The sequence below is a fragment of the Gallinula chloropus genome (genome assembly GCF_964237585.1).
Source record: "Gallinula chloropus genome assembly, chromosome: 1".
NCBI lineage: Eukaryota > Metazoa > Chordata > Aves > Gruiformes > Rallidae > Gallinula > Gallinula chloropus.
Genome location: NC_140085.1, coordinates 71,831,636 through 71,852,495, shown reverse-complemented (window position 1 = coordinate 71,852,495; position 20,860 = coordinate 71,831,636). Strand labels below are relative to the sequence as shown.

The 20,860-nt window shown below is 44.9% G+C and overlaps 2 protein-coding genes across 3 annotated transcripts in view; one reads left to right on the top strand and one right to left on the bottom strand.

The window, feature by feature from the left end:
* KIAA0930 overlaps positions 1 to 20,377 on the bottom strand; it is a 68,373-nt gene extending 47,996 nt beyond the window's left edge. For both annotated transcript variants that reach the window (XM_084273513.1, XM_084273512.1), the window contains exon 1: positions 20,299 to 20,377. In XM_084273513.1, the coding sequence (XP_084129639.1) occupies positions 20,299 to 20,362 (64 nt within the window). In that variant the 5' untranslated portion in view covers positions 20,363 to 20,377. The remainder of the gene's footprint in view (positions 1 to 20,298) is intronic.
* A 64-nt stretch (positions 20,378 to 20,441) lies between these two features.
* UPK3A (uroplakin 3A) overlaps positions 20,442 to 20,860 on the top strand; it is a gene marked incomplete at both ends in the record, with an annotated part of 69,910 nt that continues 69,491 nt past the window's right edge. The window contains one exon of the mRNA XM_084268423.1: positions 20,442 to 20,706. Within this exon, the coding sequence (XP_084124549.1) occupies positions 20,442 to 20,706 (265 nt within the window). The remainder of the gene's footprint in view (positions 20,707 to 20,860) is intronic.

Here is a 20,860-nt window from a genome sequence, read left to right as displayed (position 1 = left end):
ACAAAAAGCACTTATTACAGGAAATGGTAATATTTTAAAAACACACCTAACTTAGAAATATACATCCCACTTCCAAGAAACTGCAAGCAGTTGTTTTTAATATTATACTTATTTCCCTCTTTTCTATCCCATGGCTTTATTTCAAAATTCCCATTGCCTGTCTTCTTTCCCCTGAGAAGACACAGAACAAATGGAATCAATTCAGGATATCAAACACCTAACAAAAGAGACAGTAGATAAACACATAGAACCTTTTAAAACCTGAATAAAGTCATGCATGAAATCTGGAAATCAATACTTTCTCCATTTCCAAAGCTCTGAATTTCTCCATTAAATCTGATTTATTTTAAGCTTTTTTCCATAAAAAGAACTGAACAGATTTTTTCTTTTTTTTTTTAAATGCAAACAAAAGCATCTGGGATGAAAATGAAGGACTAAATCAAGAGAAGGGAAAGGTTACTGGAAATGCTAACAGATCTACTGAGCCAAGACAAAGCCTACCAGAAACGATGCCAGATTTTGCAAGCTGCCACCGTTACCAGAACTGGTGTGAATCCTGTCCCTTTTCTAGTAGTTACGTACTTAAAATGTATGTCACTTAAAAACATTAAGATAATATTGAACAATTATTATAAATATAGTAAAAAAAAAACTCCAACTTTTTGAATGTGTTCCATTTAACATACCTCCTCTGGCTACAAAGCAGGATTTTCAAGGAATTTCAAATGGAGAGTGACTCGTTGCAAGCGCACACTCAGACCAGGAGTGAAAACTGAATGGCAAATACCTACATCACAAGATCAAACTAGAGTTAAGATGCCTTCCATGTTTTATAAAATGCCATGCAAGAGACATGCATGAAATAGCTCTTCCACTAAACAGGAGAATTTCCTGGAAAAAAGCACTTGCAGTTTGCAACCAGTAAAAGGAGAGAGATATAAACATCCTGCTAGAATAGGCTTGTGTCTTACAAATCCTTAGGTCCATAGATTTCAGAAGACAATAGGCCAGTTTTAAGGTAAATACCTAACTGCAGGTAGCAGTTGTAGTTTTGCTCTCCAATGCTAACAAAAGACCACCTCAACCTACTTTCTGATGCTGCCCTTCAAATCTTCCTGTCTCATGCAAACCCACCAAGCAGGAGGAAAAAAGAGCTCCTCAAAGCAATAGCTGGCACAAGGGAGGGGAGGGCTGCCATGGTGGCCAGCACGGCACTGTCAGCGACGCTTTCCTTTCGCTCCCGTTGCAGGCTACTCTGGGAAGCTGCCCGGTTTCCTGTCAGGAACACAGGGTAAGGGATGCTTTCCCTTGTGGTCAGCTTTCCTTCTTTATGTTGAACAAATGCATAGGGCTGGCTTTTTAATTGCGTTTTTCCTTTCCAAGTCTTCTTGAGCAGCCTCTGAATTCTTCACCAGTAAAATAATACCAGTGAAACACATGCAAGGAAATCTATGCTGACTTAAAACCCAAGACAGTGAAACTGAAACGTGCCCCATCCCTACTTCAGTCCCATCCTCTGAGCTTTAAGATACTCTTTCTACTTGCCACTTCATAGATGTCAGTAACTGCACAACATGCAGTTACATGAGGTGTGTGGATGTGGGGGTGCTTGGTTGCTCTGGCACCAGCTGCTGCAATGTGCCAGTAGCATTTCCCAATCGCAGCGTAACAGTGATGTCAGAATTACAGGCCAGCTCTTCACAGTCGGAATACTTCATTTCCTTACACTCAGGCTGCGAAAGCCACAGAAGGATATCCTTCTGACTTTTCTTTTTCTCCTCACCCTCCCCTTTCTTTTTAGCCTTCTAGCTGTGAGACTGCACCAGACTCAGGCTTTCTTTCCGACCTCAGTATGCATAACAGCTCTGGTATCTAAACCCCACCGAGATGCTACTGAACGCTGCTTGAAGGCGACCTTGGCCAACCACAAGAAAAGATAAAGCAGAGCATGAGTAAAACAAAAACCATGATGACATCAGCAAGCAGGGAACTGACAGAGGAGGGCCTTCAACAGAAGCTGCTTTTGCCAATGTTGCGGTCTTGCCCCAGCCAAGAGCTGCTCTCTCTAAGAGGGTGTGGGGAGAAATTGTGGGGAAGGAAAACAAACAAAAAAAACCCAAAACAAACCTCTCATGTTGGGGTGAAGGTTTTCTGGGACAGCAGAGAGAGAGAAAGAGAGAGAGATAACAATAACAGGACCTTATAGCAAAACATACAGAACTGTTGCTACCCAATGCAGTTTCTCACCAAACCACATAGCTCAGGCTGTACAGCTTGGAGACATTCTGAAACCAGACCTTCCCCAAAACCACACACCCTGGAGCTGTGCCCTCCTTCCCCACCATCAGCCTCCCTTTATGCTGAGCATGACATCATCAACATGGAATACCCTCTCTGGCCAGTTCAGGTCACCTGCCCTGGCTGTGTCCCCTCCCAGCTTCCTGGGCACCCCGCACCTTCTCATTAGCAGGGCAATATGAACAAATGAAAAGTCCTTCACTGCCTGGCAACAATTCAAACACCCACGTGTTATCAGCACCGCTCTCACCCTAAACTCCCAAACATATCCATGCTGAAACCAGGATAGCCAAGTAGCCAAAATAGACTACACAGTGCACAGCAACATCTGTTTTGCTGATAAGTTGCCCTGATCAGTGAAAGAAGCCAGACAGGGTACAAGAGAAACAATAAAAAGGAAGGGGAACGCAATTCATCTTGTATCTTCCAACCTCATTTTGTTGCTTTTCTTCTCATAAAGCCCAGATTTATGGCACCATCACACATGAAAACTGTATTCATTCACGCATGCCAACATCCAGCTTCTTCTGATACTTGTTTCACCTGAGACCATGGACCAAACCATACGTGTTCCCATGTGTTTCGGGGAAAATAAGCAATCTACCATCAGGCTTTGAATGTCATTTTGACATAAACACTTCTGGCTACCTGGAATTAATGCATTTCTTGGGTCAACTGTTCTTAGCCCAACACCATCACGATTCAGAACATCTGAAAGATCAAAGCAAAAAATGTATCTTAAGGAAGGGGGAATGTAGTATTAAAAGCCATAAATACATAACAGCTATCCTACAGTCTTTGAACATACTTTAGAAATGCCAGGCATTTCCCTGAAAGACGTGCTTAGCAAAGAGGAATTAAATATTTTTGGTTTTACCAACAACATCTTGCTTGTGGTGAAACAAGAACCTTATTCCAGTAGAGATACACCTAAGCAAAGTTAGCTGAGTGCCTGGCGTTTGGGGAACACACAGTGATTGGAAGGGAAAAGGGGAAACAAAAAAAAAAGGATAATGACAGAGTAGGGATAAACAGCTTCCAATTTGCCAAAGGGGAAAAAAAAGGGAGAAAAAAAAAAAAAGTGTTACAACTAAGACCCAAGACTTGTGCTTCACAAATTAAAACTTTCAATTCATATCTGCTCCCCCATCCAGCTTTCTTTTGTGTAAGAAATTTGACATCTTGATACCTTTGACATATGCATTTCTTTCTGCAGGAAAAAAAAAACAAACCCTGAGCTTTCTTCTTAGTGTATCAGTTGTCAAGCTGTCAAGCTGACTAGCATTCACATCACTGCCACATCACTGTTGTTGTCCTATTTAAGTACTAAAAGCATTTGTCAGAAATTTTCTGTCAAATTAAAATATGAAAGAGAAAATAGCAGAAATAATTATGAAAGAGGATTCCCAGCTGGAGAATGAAAAAAATAAAAGTAAAAAGCTAAGTAGGAAATTACCTCTCCTTCAAATATTAACATAGAGAGTGGTATGCTGGGAATAAATAAAAAGTTATTACTTAACCTGATGTATCGGGACAACAAATTGCCATGAGAAAGTCACTTCCATATGTCAAAATTTTCTACAGTTAGATGAATTTCTTGACTAAAATGTGCAGTGAAGAAAAGCAGAAGAACAGTAACACAGCTTTTCTGCAGCACAGCACTTACTGAAAATAGCCTAGTGCACTACTTTAAAAAAAAATTTTCTCCTGGGATGAGCTAAAACTCAAATCCTGAATATAAGGCCAAGTAGCCTGGGTATAGGAGGAAACCTCTCACCTTTCCACCACAAATACACACAAGGCACATGACTGCTCCAAATTGTCAATACAGGTGTTGAATTTGCACCTCAACGGCTGTAGTTCAGACTATTAACATGAACTAACACTGACTTCTCTTAGGCTGACAGGCTGTGAGCACCTGAGGAACAGACCCAGTGACCATCCTGCAACCTCTACTATGGAGGCAATCTTCTCCAGCAGACAGCAGGGTGGACACAGCTGGTGCTGGCAGCATCTCAAATCCTCTCAGCATGAGTCTGATGATCATCTACTACGTGTCTTTTCATATTAATTCCAGGTATTTGTTCTCTAGAAGCAGGAGCCAGTAATCTCACAGATAAACACTGATTACAGAGAACTGCCTTCTAGAACTCACAGAACAGACAACAAATTGAAGACACTAACCTAATAAAATAATTAGACTCAACATTATCCCAGCAAGAAAAACTGAGATCCCTGGCTTAATGCTTATCCAGAAAACAGCTGTAGATGAGCCAATAAATCCATAGAAGGGCGTGTAGCCTGACTGTAGTCAAGCAAGTACTGTTTTCAAGGAAATCCATACCTAGGTACTGTGCTACAAAGCTGTGTAGTTACAAATGCAAGAAGACATCCTACAGCATCAGTGATCTCTTACCAAGTTTGTGTCTGGACACCAATCAAATTATCTGGAATTAGAATGGGAAGAATGTGTGTCCCCTCTCCTAACAAAAGTGAGAAAGCAATTCCTCTGCTTGAGTCTGGGGAGATGAGCTTCTTTAATCTCTGAAGCTAATGAAAAGGAAGAAAGAGCTTGATGGTGGTAAACGAAAAGATCAGCAGAAAGTAACAATAGAGAAGAGCAGATACTGAAGAACTTAAAGGGGTTTAAGTTGCATAGAGAGTAAATAAATATCTGAAAGCACAGAAACTGCTACCAGTTGTCCTTTCTTCAGCTCTGGGTGAATTTCAGCATCCCCCCATCTCCTCTCTGAGCTCAGATTCTTTTACTCATGCCCTAGACACAGCATCAGAACCTCCCAAAATGCCACAAAGAGCTGCACACACATCCCTCCCAAATCTATGCATCCACCTGTCAGCAAAGACTTCCCAGTGATCAGCCCCACCAGACAGGAATGACACACTGTCACATGACATCACCTACGTCATCTTCTGCTCAGGGTGCCAATTCTCTCTGTCCCTACGTTCAAGGGTGTGCTTCAAAGTAGTAGTAAGATACCCTGAGAGCCTCATCTGTGGGGTGGCCTATGAGTCCTAGCACCTAGGACAGCGGCCCTGCCCCACCATTTCACCTCCTCCCACCACCTGGGATAAACCCCCGGTGTTATGAAAACTTCAAAGCAAGCTGGGCTGAAGTTAAAAGAAACCACGCGAAGCACGCAGAGCTTGCTGCAGCATTCCATGGATGCTGCTTATGTGGAATCTCTACATCTATGACAAAGCACGAGAGTCACACCTTTCCAAAAGGAAAAATAACAATTTCAACCCACACAAGGTGATTTTCTCCCACGTTAATTTCAATCAATAGCTGTACAAGTAAACTCGGTTATCATGGATATTGCACTTAACTGTCTTGTAGGATTTTACAGACCTTTTCAAGTAGAAATGCACACTGAAAGCTCTAATTTAGTCCCAAATCAGAAACACGGCCCCACACAGGCCACTATGAAGAAGGGTGACTCTACCTGAGTGCAACGAAGTACATAGGTCTATTTTGCCAGATGACCCATGTCATATCCAGGCCACTCCATCAAGAAAGGGCAGGATCCTTTTTATGAGGGTGTCCACTTTCTCAGGGAGGCTGCTTTGAGAGCAAGACTCTACAGGCCCTTGCAGTCATTAGAGGATGGGCTCCAACACCCCACAGATGCTCACAGGACCAAGCCCCTCCTGAGGTAAGACCCAGTCCAGAAGCATTACCCTCCCTCTGCAGGTTCTGTCATCCTGCAAGGCAGGCTGTTTGATGCAAACTGCTTGCTCCAACTCACAACAGCCTCTCCCTGCAGGCCCCCTGGCTTCCACTGCCCCCAGACAGGCTCCCAAGAACACACACCTCCCACCATAACCCCTCAACACCTCACAAACCCCTGGACCAGGCCCAGCCTTATCGGGCCAAGGAAGGGAAGGCCCATGGACAACCTTCTGCCCAGAAGTGCCGTGGAAACAGGGCACCACCAAGAAGCTCTCTGCACAAGGCCTCTGGTGCAGGGCGAGGGTGAAGCTTCAGCTCACCTTTACAAACCACAGAACGCCTGTGAAAAAGAAACCCAGAGAACCCACAAGCCCCATGTGCCCAAAAGCCAGTCCTTTCTCACCAGTCAAGGGACAAGGACCTGGCAGGTGGCATCCCCTCTCCTCCATGCCACACACAAGGGATCCCACCTTGGCCTTAGTGCCACTAACTAGGGCAGCCTGATGCCCAAGCACAGCAAACCAACCCCATGGGAGCTTGGGCAAAGCAGCATTACCTTCCCCTTCCCTAAGACGGCATGCTGGCCTTTATCAAAGCCTGTCCCTGTGCTGCCATCCTCCATCAAATCCCTTTGTCTGTTCTAGGGACATCCCTGGCCTCTGCCGTAAGCCTCTGGAAAAGCCCTGATGAGCGACAGGGGATCACGACAACCACTTTGGCTACACAAACATGATAAGAGAATCTCCTGCTCCCCAACACCTCAACATCCACCCAGCCTCTTTTCCCCAACCCCTCCTGAAACAGCCACGGGCAAGGAGGCAGGAGTACCAGAATCCTTACCCCCACTGCCTGCCCATACTCAAGCATCACCACAGGTGGTTGTGTAAATCTGCCTTAACAAGAAGCTTAGCCACAGAACTGAATTACCAAAATCAAATAATTCAAGAGAAGGATAGCCAGTGCTAATCTAACACATGTACACAGACTTTCTAATAAACGTAATTACAGTCTTTCTGTAACTCATTTGGGGTCTTTGTTTCTACCTCCTAATTAACCACTGGCAAGCAGGAAGAAGAGTGCAGACACAGTCAGTGCTGAGAGATCTGAGCACGGTTCCTCCACGAAGCCTCTTTCATCTGACTCAATACCTCATTAACAGGAGGAGACATTTAAGTTGTTCATCTGTCAGTTATTTCTGATTTATTAACAGTATTGGTAACAATCTAATAGAGGCAAAGCACTGACCTCCTTTTTGCAGGATTTGGCAAAATAAATACTTTGTGCAAAGAGCAGAAGAAGTGGTAGTACGTTTATTCCACCAATATTTGCTTATTTTGTCTAAAAAAGAAGAGTAGAAGAACTTCTGTGAAAAGCTGTTACCTTGTGGGAGAAAGAACACTGTTCAAATACTAGATGTGGCCAGCATCCTCTTGTAGGTGGGTTTTTCCCTGTTTTCCTACCAAACTAAGATTTTTCTGCCTAGTACTCACCTCTCCATTTGAGATACCAATAGTGCCCCTTTATCTATGTCCCTAGGGAAGGACTCAGGCTGGAGAAGTTCACAGAGGACTGTCTCCCATCAGATGAGTCCCATCCTGGAGCAGGGAGAGTGTGAGGAGTCCTCCCCCTGAGTGGCAAAGACAACTAGTGATAAACTGATCACAACCCCCATTCCCCTCCCCCATTTATTACTCAGGGGAGATATTAGGAATTAAGTTGAGCCTGGGAAGAAGGGAAGGGTGGTGAGAGGTATTTTACGATTTGGTTTTATTTCTCATTATCCTATTTCTTCCATGTTGAGTCTGTTTTGCCTGTGACGTTGATTGCAGAATGATGTCTCTCTGTCCTTATCTTGACTCCTATGCCTCTCAATATATATTTTCTCCCCTGTCCACATGAAAAGGAGAGTGATAGAGCAATTCTGGGGGGCTTCTGGCCTCAGAAGGGGGACTCAGCCCACCACAAACACTTTAGTTCCTGTCTTCTAGACCTCACATACCACCTGCCACTTTGATCCCCTTTAATCACATTTCTTTTCATTTGTTTTCTCCCCCCAAGATGAACATAGAGCCACCTTTGCAGGAGTCTAGCTCAAGTCTAACTCCTCAAAGTATTTTTGTGGAGGTCATATGAAGAGAACAACTCGTCAGATACTTCAACTTATGTTAAAGTATATTCTAAGCATATGAATGTCTGCATGTAGCAGCACTAAGATAAAGGTGAATGTTTATTTTTTTACATGATAGCTATTAACAGACATGATAGAGTAATAACATTGTATGTCACAGTGCTGAAATACATTTGATAGCTCTATGTCCCCATGAAGTTTTATGGCTGGTGTTCATTTGCACCTTTCTCTGTCACCTTTTAGTGGTTTTTCAAAGTACCACATACAGATTTGTGTGTCTGCTGCATTTTGGCAGCTTTCTCAAACGTGGACCCTCTGTGATCCGTCCTGAAAAATGCTTATGTATTACTTTACTTCCTGCAGGTAATGAAAATATGAAAGGAAAACCACTGGCTGCTCACACAAAAGCATCAAGAAGTCTCTGGGCTTGCTCCCTGGGCACTGTGGTTTTCTCCTTTATTTCCCTTGGGATAGTTTCTGTATAACTCAGAAGGGGAAGGTGGGGAAGATCTTCTTTCCTCTCCTCCATGTGTATTTGTTTCAATTCACCATTTCCATTTGCTCTTCTCCTGCTGAAGAAGATTGCTGCATATCATCATGGCTGAGAACACAAACATAACCTCTTCTTGAGACAAAAGTGCTGTTAAACATATTCTTAAACTTCACACCTCTTTCTGTTGGTCACATCTCTTCTATTACTACATATGCTGTGAAAACCATCGTTTTAGTTAACACTTAATATCAAAGCCCAGGATTTAAAAGCATAAACTACTGTGGTTATCTGCAAATAACCACCTTTTCAAAAGCAAAATTCAAAATAAACCATAAATAATTTGAGAACTATTGTCCAAGACAGAGCAATCCTGGATGTTAAACTTAGAGAGAAATAATTAAATATCATTTGTTGGTATGAAATACCAAATTGAGACAGCATCTTACAGGCCAGTTTACTTTAAATATCTAATCCCAGCAGAGGTCAACACAATTGGCAGGATACACTTATCTGGCACTGTACTTTAGTGCACAGAAATAATAAACTAATTTTCATCACCCAGTCAACAGCAGCTTTGCTGCACTTCAGCCTCTCGTAGCATGTGGTGGTTCAATTCCCTAGAAGCTGCATCCAGACCTCTCTCAGACCCATGTGCAATTCCATGAGGGACTGAAGCATTGCTTTCACAGATCTAATTTATCCATTAGGATAACACCAGAGCAATCACCTAGTTATGCCTTTCACATAAACTAATGCAAAAACCTTCTGTTTCTTACCTGAGGTAACTGTGGGAATTTAATGCAGGTGTAACTATCCTCCCCAGGCAGAGGCAACCTTGCTCCCACTGGATGCAACCACATTAAACCCCGTGAAAGAGGGTCAAATGGTTACACATTCCCTACTGCTGCTTCCAGGACCTAGCAGCAAGAGCCCTAAACTTTCCAAGGCCTAAATCCAGTCTGGGATGTCTACTTGTTAACTTAATGGAGCATGCTGGCACCACTGGAGTGCAGAAACTCATCTGTAACAGCACAAATGGGCACGTTCACTGCTATACACACACGCTGGTTTTGTTTCCCACTGAAGCAATCACTCCAACTGGTGACTGCCGACCGCCGCGCACTTATGACACCCACTGTCTCTATTTCCACACTTCATAAAAACCACTGTCAAAGCACTGAGGGACTACTGTGGTAGGTCAGGTGAAACCAGCACAAAGCTTTTTGCCAGACCTCCAGCCTTACGAAGCTACCTGGAGCGTGGCTGCTTCTGATGTTTTCAGGCTTCTCCTGGCTGTGGGCTGCTACTTCGTGTCACGCTGTCAAGGCAGGAGGGAGGAGTAAATTACTCCAGCAGCAGTTTCCCAGGGAAGCAGAGTTATTTCCTACACACGCCCACTATCCTAGGGTGGTGTCTTCTAAATTCAGCTTCTTTGTTCTAAGTAGAAACATGGGCAGCACCTTTCCAACTGAGCACTTGGCAGCTTCGCCCTGGAAGCTGTAATGCTCACTCACCTTGGAGGCCACAAACCCATTCGCTTTTAGAAGCTGACAACCAACACTTTCACCCTTCTAGCGGCCTAGATTTTTTTAAAAAAACCCAACCAACCAAAACCAAATGACTGTTTGACGCTGCATCTCTCAACTGGGTGTCCAACTTGACAGGAAACATCATAAACTACAGAAGGGGGGACTTCTTAAAACAACACGCCCTTTAAAAATCCTACTTTGAGTTGCTTTCTAAAGTCTTCAGGCTAAAGCAAAGTGGTACTTAAGGTTACAGCCAACCAACAGAACGATTTTGCCAGTGCCTAGATATTTCAGCTAATTAGGCAGCACTCCATTCAGCATTTCCATGATTATTAACACAGGCTTCCAGGGTAACAAATATAGCTGCTTATCTAAAAATAAAAATGAAGAGCGTCTGCCCACACACATACAACCCAGTGAAACCTCCTCTTACTGCAAAAGCAGGCCCCTCTCTTTAAGCAAACCACACTGATCCGTGTCTCCCAACAGCTCTCTTCACTGTGAAGCCATCAAAGGAGACCATCAATCCCCTTGACAGCACACCAGCCTTCTGTGCTGCAGGCATCCTGCACGTGTGGAGGTGGGACGTTGTTCCTTGCCAGCCCAAGTGAAACACAAGATTTTAATTGAATCCACAACAGAACAATTGAAAACTAGAAAAATTAGCGCTCTGGGGAAACGGTCATTACTGGTTACAAGAAAGAATGGAGGAAAAAAAATAAGGTGTTTTATTAACATCCATGACATGCTAACTTCAGTCAGAAAGAATCCAAAACAGCTGCCCTAAAGCCAGCTACTCCTTAAGACACAGAGCAACTACTGCAAAGCTACTGTTTGGTTTAACAGCCAGAGGTTTAGCCTGCTGCTAACATGGTAGCTGCTGACAAAGTGCTCATCCCTTTCCATTCGTAACCAGCATCACTACTCCAGCTTCTCCTCCAAAGAAGAGACTTGGACAACCACAAATTCCTACGGAACTGGAAGGTCTGCACACAGGTGTGCTACAGTGAAGCAACCCAGGAACATGATTACAGGACTAAATAGTCAAGAGACTTTATAGCTTTGTGCCTCCAGTCTGCAACATAACTATGGTTTGACACTTCAGCTGTTTCTTCTGCCTTCTCTCCCTTCCCTGGGGTCTCTCCCACCCACCACCTCACTCCCAAAACAGCCACGCTCTCTCCAGGCTAAAAACAAGTCCTTACAAAATACAGCTTATAAAACCAGAAACAGTCACATCCTTTATCTGTTGAGAAGTCACTACCCTATCTCATGACAGTTACAAGGTGTCAAGGAGGAACACATCAGCTGAGAAATAAAGGTCTTGTTTAGAAAATTCCTCAACAATCGCACAAGGCAGCAATGTCCTTTGCTGCTTTTGCCCACCCCTCGGCTTCAGGACACTCTTCCCTGTGATTCTGATTACAGAGTTTACTACCCTTTGATGTTGCCACTAGAGCTTTCAAGTAAAGAATATAAATATTCTTCCATTCAGTCATCAAAGCACTAAAGCATAGATCTTACATGTGAAGAGACGCAAAGGCTTCAGATACAGTTGCAGAAATTCCAATTCCCCCTCTGTCCTTTTTTTTCCCCATGAATTTTAGAAAATGCCCTCAACCTCAAGTTTAAGAGGCAGTGACAAACAGGTACAAGGTAAGCACTGCATTTTTAATGTCGCATTTTCCATAGCACTTTGCTGAAAAGGCAACATTTGTGATTCCTTTTAAAGTTTCTTGCCAAAGAGAGAAGTAGAAAGAGGAAGGACATGCCCATGCTTGGTTTCCCTGAGGTACTCCACTGTGGCTGTCCTACTGCTCCTTAGAGAGGGAGCTTTCAGCTCCCACCCACCCTTTGTCCTTAAGATATTAGAACTGTTGTCAACTGTAGGACAGTTTTCCCTCTGAGGTAATGGGTTATTGATTCCCAATACCAGATGGGGAACACAGGCACAAAGAGTGCCAGCAACTTGCCCAAAATCAAACAATCCAGATCTCTGAAGTTCAGCATCTGTGCTTGGTATAACCCTCCTCAGCACATGCATGCAGGGTTATAGACTCCAACTGTATTCCAGTTTAGTGACTCACTCATTCCTCCCCCTCCTTCTGTAGTGCCAGAAACATCCAGTAAAAAGAATGATGAACCCTCAGGTTGACTAAGGACTCAAGCATCAGATGGATGACAGTCTTCTATCTGCAGGGGAACTGCCAATGCATCGCTCCCCAACACCTCAACAACCACACTGCCACTCATTCTGCACTTCCACAGCCCCAAAAGGAATTGCTCACATCATAATACATGCCTTCAAAACAACACATTGACCTCAGAAGGATTTAACTTTGTGAATGAAACATATTTAACATACTCCCAGAGAAGTTCTGCATAGTGCCAGCACACAGCCAGTACAACAGTGTTAGAGACCAGTCAAAGCAAAACACCTTGTTTCTAAAACAGAATTGTAGAAAACCCTATAAAGTCTCACATATAGCATCCATGCCTTAAACAGTAAGAATTCAGGGAAAAACATTACTTAGGATGCTTGGTGCATCTAATTAACATCAATCAACAGAACTGCTGTCAGAGTGTACCCAGGTCATCATAACACCTCTACAGAAGCAGCACAAAGCTGCATCTGATGTTTCTATATCCTGAACTGTATTTTATTTCCTGCATCGAGTAATCAATACACTGTTTGGAGATCACACACAAAAAAGAGCAACCTCAATTCTCTGACATTCACCTTGCTTCACTCAAGGGGCTGCAAATAGACCAAAAGCAGCTTGTTTCACATTCTTTTGAATACTGACTCGTTGAAAGTAGCTTCACTATTCAGCAGGCTCCTGCCACCATAAACTGATTTTGTACAGACTTTCTCCTAACATCTTATCATTCACTTCATTGTAATACTTTCAATGCCAGTGAGCTGTTACCCTGATCCTACTTACCCTGTTTACAAGTATAAGTAGATGTAACAATCATTACTAACTTTTTAATCACAGGGTTTCGTTTCCCCAAAATGTAGCTGTAGCACAAGAGGCAGTGCATTTCACCTACTGAAAAGTTTGCACTCTCTGAGCTTTTTCTATTGATTAGCATCCTGAGCACAGACTATGAAAGGGGAGACCAACATGTTTCATCCTTCAGGAAATTCAATTTTTCATTTATTTGGAAAGAATCCAACCAGTTACACAGTTAAATCCTTAGAAGGTCCATCCTGAACTATAAAGGTAAGCTGTATTCTAATCCTCAAGACAGACCTCCAATCCATCTTAAACTCAAAACACAGTCTTCAAAATGGATTTGTGACTGGTACCTTATTAAAGATTTAGGCTATACTACTAGAACAACAAAACCAAGTTTTGTTATCAACTAGAAGTACAGTATTACACGAGAGGCAGATTTTTTAAAATACCCTGACTATTCCCACTGTCAAGCTTACAGATTCATAATTCACCCCTGAGGGACCAAGTCATTTTTAAAAATAAGTTGGGGATTCTGCTAGCATCCAGAAACCAACTGCACCATGCATCATTTTAAAAACTAAACGGCTTATTTAGTTGGCACAGTAGTGTTCTGCAAGGTATCTTGGATATCTTTGGTTTTGCTTGTTTTTTGGGGTTTTTTTTTGGGGGGTGGTTTGTGGTTTGTCGTGGGTTTTTTTAAATCTTACTCTCTTATCTCAGCATCACCACATCACCACTCTGTCTCTTGTAATTAAAACTCTTGAGCAAGACCTGAAAATCCTATAAAGTTTCATCTCCATTAAGAAGAAAGAATAAACTAATAAGCCAACTGCTCAAAAAATATGTAAAAGCTGTAATAATAAATAAAAAAGGACCATATTATATTATCGATCTGGGATGACATCTGTCAAGCTCCTGACGGAAGCTAATCTTCATAGCCAAACTGCAAATCCCCTGAAACACTGGTGTGTAATGGAAAGCCTGACAGGCCATTAGTGACAACAGCATGAACAAGGTTCTAATAAACAACAAAAATGGAATTTTAAACGAACCATCATTAAAGAAGACCTAAAAAGGTATTTACCCTGGGGGTCTGCAGCTACAGTTTACCCCAGATTGCCCTTCTCCATGACTCGATCCTGCACAGATATTCCTAAATATTCCACCCTTGACTGCAGAAGCATCAGCGTGGGATCCTAGGGCACAAGATCTCAATACTCCTTCTGACACCAGTTATTTTCTATTCAGCTTGAATATCAAAACTCATTATTTGCCCCTGTCTGTAATCTTAAACAACCCTACCCCCACATCATGAGGCCTCCCAGTCCTGGTGTGAGATCTCTCAGTTGTCCTCCCCTCAATCCCCACCATCACAGCACAGAAACACACCACAGCAAAATCACAGGCCTCTCTTCTGCCAACAGAACAGGACACCAACAGAATCCTCATCAACAAAAAGCATGCCACCTAGCACAGTGCTGACAGAAAAGGTATTTCCCCAACAGCCGCCTCCCACTTTGTTCTCACTGATGCGTCACAGCAAGAAAAATTACCCTAAAAATGGGTGCTGCACCTTGCTTTTTAATTTACCAACTCCAGCTGTAATACAAGCATCCAAAGTTACCCTCCACAGGGCTTCCCTGGCGCCGGCATCCTTGGAGCACAAACAGTACTCCTCACATGAGTACTGTTTGCTGAGGCCCATTCCAGAGCAGCAAAAGGTTCTCTCTGCCACCCTTTGTTCTCCAGCATAGCTGCTCCTCACCCCCGGGCCTTGCTGGGGTAGGAGGTGAAACAGACCCCTCGCAGGACCTGGCGAACACATCCCTCACCCCATCAGTCCTGCACACAGGGGTGCTGGACAAGCACAAATGTGTCCCCATCCCATGGCCAAACCCACAAAGGCCCAGAATCTGCTCCAGTTCTGGTCTCTCCTACACCGGTGGCTTCTCCTGCACGACCCCATCCAAGCACTTAATAACATGTCAAGTGCCTACACGTGTGCTTGACTGCAGAAATTTCTCCCAGACAGTTTTCTATAACAAACAAAAAGAAAAAGGGAAAAAAACCAAACCACCTTTAAATAATCTTCCCCTTGTATCTCTAAAAATGATCACTTCTACCCATTTCTGCACTGGAATTTCTTTACTATTTGCTCATCTTTCTCCAACATAAATCTGAGGTTTGATACACAGTGTGAGCTGGTTAATTCACTTTGACTTAGAAGTATCTACTTTAAATCTGATTTAAATAATCTGTTCTGATGTTGTTTTGCATATATACTTTTGAGAACTTTGGAAAGAAATATAGATTATTCCTGACTGGAACAACATGAGTTTTGGGGATTTATTTTTTTTTTTACTGATTAAGAAGCTATATAGACATTTATTCCCTATTTTACTATTTGTAAATTACTTTCATTATTATCTTTTTTTTTCCCTTTATTATTTGACTGTTCATTTTTCATTGAGCATTTCGTATTCATTAGCTGCAAAACATTTTATAACTAGGATAAAAAAAAAACCTTGTATGAATATTATGGTACAAGTAATAAAAAATGTCTTTGGATCTCAAATTAAATCCTTATAGCTGTGTTGAATGAAAATAAAAGTAAATTTGTGTTAACTCTTTACACAGGACATTACCTGTAGTCAATGAATTTGGTTGTATACGTCCCTCAAGCTTTCATCAGGGCAGATGTGATTTTCATACCTTCTTGCTATTCATAGATCAAAAGAAAACAAAGCTTCCCAGCTTCTGGAGTTTCTCACCTTCCATTGGGCAAGTCATTGAGCTGACTCCAGGAAGAATCATGAATGAAGAGTTGTGTTTTGTTTCTGTGTGAAAACTACTCCTGTCAAACCAGTTCTGTATTGCAGCGAATTCTACAGCAGGCATTTCCACCTACTCAGTGGTTACACTTTCCTCAAAGTTTCCGAAGCAAATATATCCCTCTTGAATATTATAATTTAATTAAAAATTATTATTGTGTGAGAGAGTTAAGGCCTAAATCTAATACTTTCAGATCCCAAGTATTAATTCTTCTTTTTAATTCTTCATTCTAACCTCTTTTGCTTTCCAAAAATTTCTTCCACCGTTCTTCATCCTTCTACCCACACTCTCCCCCTTGGATCATCGTTATTTTCACAACACTCACATGCACGAGTGCTTAATGTATGCCACCTCACCTTTCCTTCTCCCAGGAAGGCTAGAGACCTATTTATTTCCAGGATTTAATCATCAAGAGAATTTAGCACATGAATCATCCCGTTGCCTTTACTCATCCGCCAAGCCCCGAGGTGCACTGCTGCAACAAACAAGTCCAGGCAATCCTCAGGCTCCAAGGGTGAACGTTCCTCCTTCTGTCCCTGTGCCAAGTACACCCTCTTTTGCTCTCCCCTCGGGAACAGTCGGTCAACTACAAACAACACCTCTGCTACCACGGGGAAACCAAACAGAAGGAACACTTCACTGCTGATAAGGCTATCAGGCCTTTTGCAGGGTTTGGCCTCTCCACTGGAGCCTGTGACCACCACCACCACCACTTCAGATCTTCAGTGCCTGGCGGCAGCAGTTTACAACTACTTCTTCAATGCCAATTTCCCACAGCCCACAGAGCAGCCACCTGCTTCTGGGGATCCTCAGGACTTCTCCAGCTTTCACCAGGCTACATATCTCTGTTACCAACCAGCCACAGGCCAAGTCATTATTCAGACCTACCTATTAATTCCTTCTTTTTCATTCTAAGTCCCAATACACACCATGCCACACCTCTGCCCAAGCACCCTGTCCTGCACTAAAGGACAGGGAGAAACAAAGCAACTGACAACACTGTACAGTAGTTTCAGGCACAACCAAAAAATAAAGCCTTGGGGTTTTATTTTTTGTCCAAAGTTCAGGGCTTTGGACAGAAAGGTAACTTCAGAGCCTTACGTGCAGCCTAGCTGAGGAGATGTGCAGAAAGTATGTCATTCTCCCAGAAGGAGAACTGTTTTGTCAGGAAAATGTTGTAACTAATGACATTTCAGAGCAAGTTTTGCACACCACACTAGTGCAATACTTCGCACAACTGGATGCCACCAACATCCAGCCGAGACTTCTTGAAGAGGCATCACCCTTTCCCCCTAAGCAGCTCAGTAAGGAGTCAACACATGAGTCATCGTTCTGGAGCACGGCGTCAGATCTGATGTATTTTCTACATTAGACAAGCAGAACAATATGGAAAATCCCATGCAAGGGGATTTACAGCTTTGGACAATACTTGTCCAAATGCTTGCGTGATATTCCTGAAATCAAGCGATTCTTCTCACCAAAATGCAGTGTCAGCAACAAATGCAATTTCCTCCTTGTGCTGGAGAGCTGGGGCTCACTTAATGGAAATAGACAAAAGGAGAAAGGCCATCCAAATTATGACCCAGCAAGTCCCATTTTATTGTTGAGGGGTTAACAACACTCACAAAAACCCCAGAATTTAACTTGCTCAAAGTCACTGCCACCTGATTTCAAGATAACTCAGCAGAACCCTCCCAACAGGTTTAACCTCCTGAAACACCTGAAAAGGGTTCGGCTCTCAAAAAGAAGCATCACTGACATAAAACCAGCTGCAGGCACGCTGCTCCTGCAGCCCAACATCTGACATCCCACACCTTGGAGCATTGGGACTGTCTGATACAACAGCACCCAGGCTCAAAGAGCAGGCAAGACCCTTGCGTTAATCGCCTGAACCCATACAGGACTGTGACTCCTTTTGTGAGTCCTGGGCTGGAGGAAAAGCCTCCACATCTGCTGCGCTGCGAGCGCCCAGCGTAGCTGCATTACGGCTACTCTGCCTGTGTTGGCTCTGCCTGGCAACAGCGCTTGCTAGTGCAGCCCAGACACTGGGAAACTGAAGCCACAGCGTTCCGCCTGAAAACTTTCTGTGCACCTACAATTCCTACCAAGCACCACTTCAGCAAATCAGAGCTCTTCCTCAGAGAAGTATTTTTAACTATTTACTTCCCTAGCTTTCAATCACGGAATAAGGGGAAAGAGCACCCGATCGCTGGGAGTCACAGCCTCACACGCAGCACACGAGATCAGGTTCTTGGAAAATCCTTCAACATATGAAAGCAGATATCTATGGCACATAGAGACCCTTTGCCTCTTTGGCCTTAAGGAACCTTCCCAATACGTTCCTCCCAGGCTTTAAGTAACAACATGTATAGATTTAAAAAAAAAAAAACCACCCAACCCAAACAGTCAGATGCTGTCACAATTTAAATGTCCCCATGGCAACCTGAGATTTCGATCTCTAATCCCAAGAGGGGTCCCACTTGGTGACTCTGCAGTGCTCAGTTAGGGATTAGTGACAGGAGTGCCAGCAGGAACCAATATTCAGCAACGGGGCTCATGAACAGTCATCGTAAAATGCGCTCTCCTTGCGTTACAATCACAGCCACCTCCGCTGAAGGTCCTTCACACCCAGAGCTGCCCTGGGCAGGGAGGTCTATGGCACTTCTCCAGCTGCAGAACACTGCACCCGTGAGAAAGGCTAACAGCTATGCAGAGAGGAAACATTTCTATGTTCTTAACAGCCCCGCAGGTTTTTTTTCCCCCTTTCCCAATTTCAATACAAGAAACCGATGGTGATATTTCTCTTCCTGCAAGTCTTTATTCTTATTCAAACGTGACACAGCCAAACACGAGCTGACAACAGCTTTGCAGTGAATGCAATCTCACGGATGTTTAGATTTTGTGGAGGTTTCTCTTCCCCTTTTGTTTGCAGTTTCCTTTCCCATAACATTTTTACACTACAGTAACACCAGGAGATTGAATTCCATTTGGAAAAAAAAAAAAAAAGAAAGTCTAAAGAAGCTAGAAAGACTCATCTTCTCCTTGTTTGCACAAGCTTTCATTACAGGCAAGGCAAAATTAAAGAAGGGAGAGCCCATTCCTCCCCGTGGAGACCACAGTAAGCGCTGGCAAACTGATACACAAAGGTCAGGAGGGATCTCCCATGCCAACCCACATCACAAAGCCAGTAAAACTCAAAAAAAACCCCTCAAAAATAACCCCCTCATTCTGAGTTTTCAAGGAAGATTCAGAAAGTGAGAATTTGGGGACCTTATAAATGAACTGAGGAAGAAGGTGGCATTAGTAAAGGCCACATGGAAGAAAGGAGAGAAGTAACGTACATCAGTGTTCATAACTCGATGCCCTGACCCAGCAAGGACTTTTGGGCATTGATCCCCTTAGAGCACACATCCAGTCCGGGATATACAAAAGCTCTGGGCAAGGTAGAAACCATTACTCACACCAAAAACTTCTGTCTACAATCTCTAACATAAAAATTAACGATTTCTATTCATTAGCCTGGGGAGAAGAGCTTCTTGACACGAAGGACTTTGGGCTGAGAGACCTGTGATACCACTCTGTTGCCTCAAGACAACTGGATTTCAACTCCAAACTTTTTGTTTTGCAACGTGTGGGCTGTGCCGAAAGCTAAATAAGGATGTGCCACGCAGAACGTGCACCGATCACGACGCAAGTAAGTCAAGACAGCCAGAAAGCTGAAGAAAACCTCCCCTATTAAGAAAAGCGAATAAATAAACGGGCTGACCACCGGGAGCCACGACGCTGCATCCTCACTAGACCGTGGCAAGCGGCGTGAAGTCATTTACTAAGAGAAGGGAGGTGCCTGACTCAGAAGAGGCGGAAAAAAATACCTTACAGGCATCGCCGGGGAGCTGCACAGCCTCACGCACCGGGCAGAGCAGCAGAACAGGGGTCTGCCTGCCCCCCGAAACACGCGGTACGCCGCCCGCACCCAGAAGGAGACTAAATAAACCCCACCACCGCCACATATCTGTGCTCGGTGCCTCCTGAGCGGTTCCCTCCTCCAAGGGCATTGCAGACAATGGAGCAGGCAGCTGCGCTCCCCGGTTCGCGGGGACCCCGGGAGGAGACAGGCCCCGCGGAGCAGCGCAGCCCGGCGGCACACAACAGGTTTCCAGGCCACCGCCGCCGCCTGCACAAGACGAACAGGGAGACTGACTCGGCCCCCCGGTCCCGGCCCTAGAAGAGCGAGGGGAAGGGGGAGGGGGGCGAGACGGCCCGTGCTCCCGCCGGAGGGGCCGCATGGCCCCGGGTCGCCTCGCCCGCCCCTCCGCTCACCCTCCCGCCCAGCCCGGCGGGGAGGCCCCGGCCGCCCGACTCACCGAGGCCGCTGATCTCCTGGCGAAGGCCAGCGCGGCTCCGCTCCTCCGCTATCGCCCGCAGCATCTGCTGCAGGGAGCGGTCCAGGTCGCCGTTGGTCTCCTCGTCCTTCGGCCCGGCCCGGGGGCCGCTCCTGGCAGAGGCCATGCTGCCGCTGCCGCAGCCGCCGGCGATGATCTCATGTCAGGCCGCCCCGCGGAGGCGGCCGCGGGTACCCGGCGCTGCCGCCCCCGCCGCCCGCACGGTTCTCCCGGCAGCGGCGGGCGGAGCCGGGGGCCGCCCGGCGGTTAAGGACGAGAAACCTTCTCGACCCGCTTCCTCCGGCTCTGGCGAGGGGCGAGACCCCTCCCCGGTTCACCCCTCAGAAAGTTTCCCGGGCGTAACCGACAAACCCCTGGGACGCCGCGATGGTTTCCACGGGCGCTGCCCAAAAGCGCTCCGCCGCTTCCTGCTACAGCGGCCACGGGAGGGGGGGGGGGGCGGTCCCGCCGGCTCCCGACTCCGCCCTGCCGGGGGCGGATGGGCGGGGCGTAGTCGGGAGCCGGCGGGACCGCCCTCTTTCCC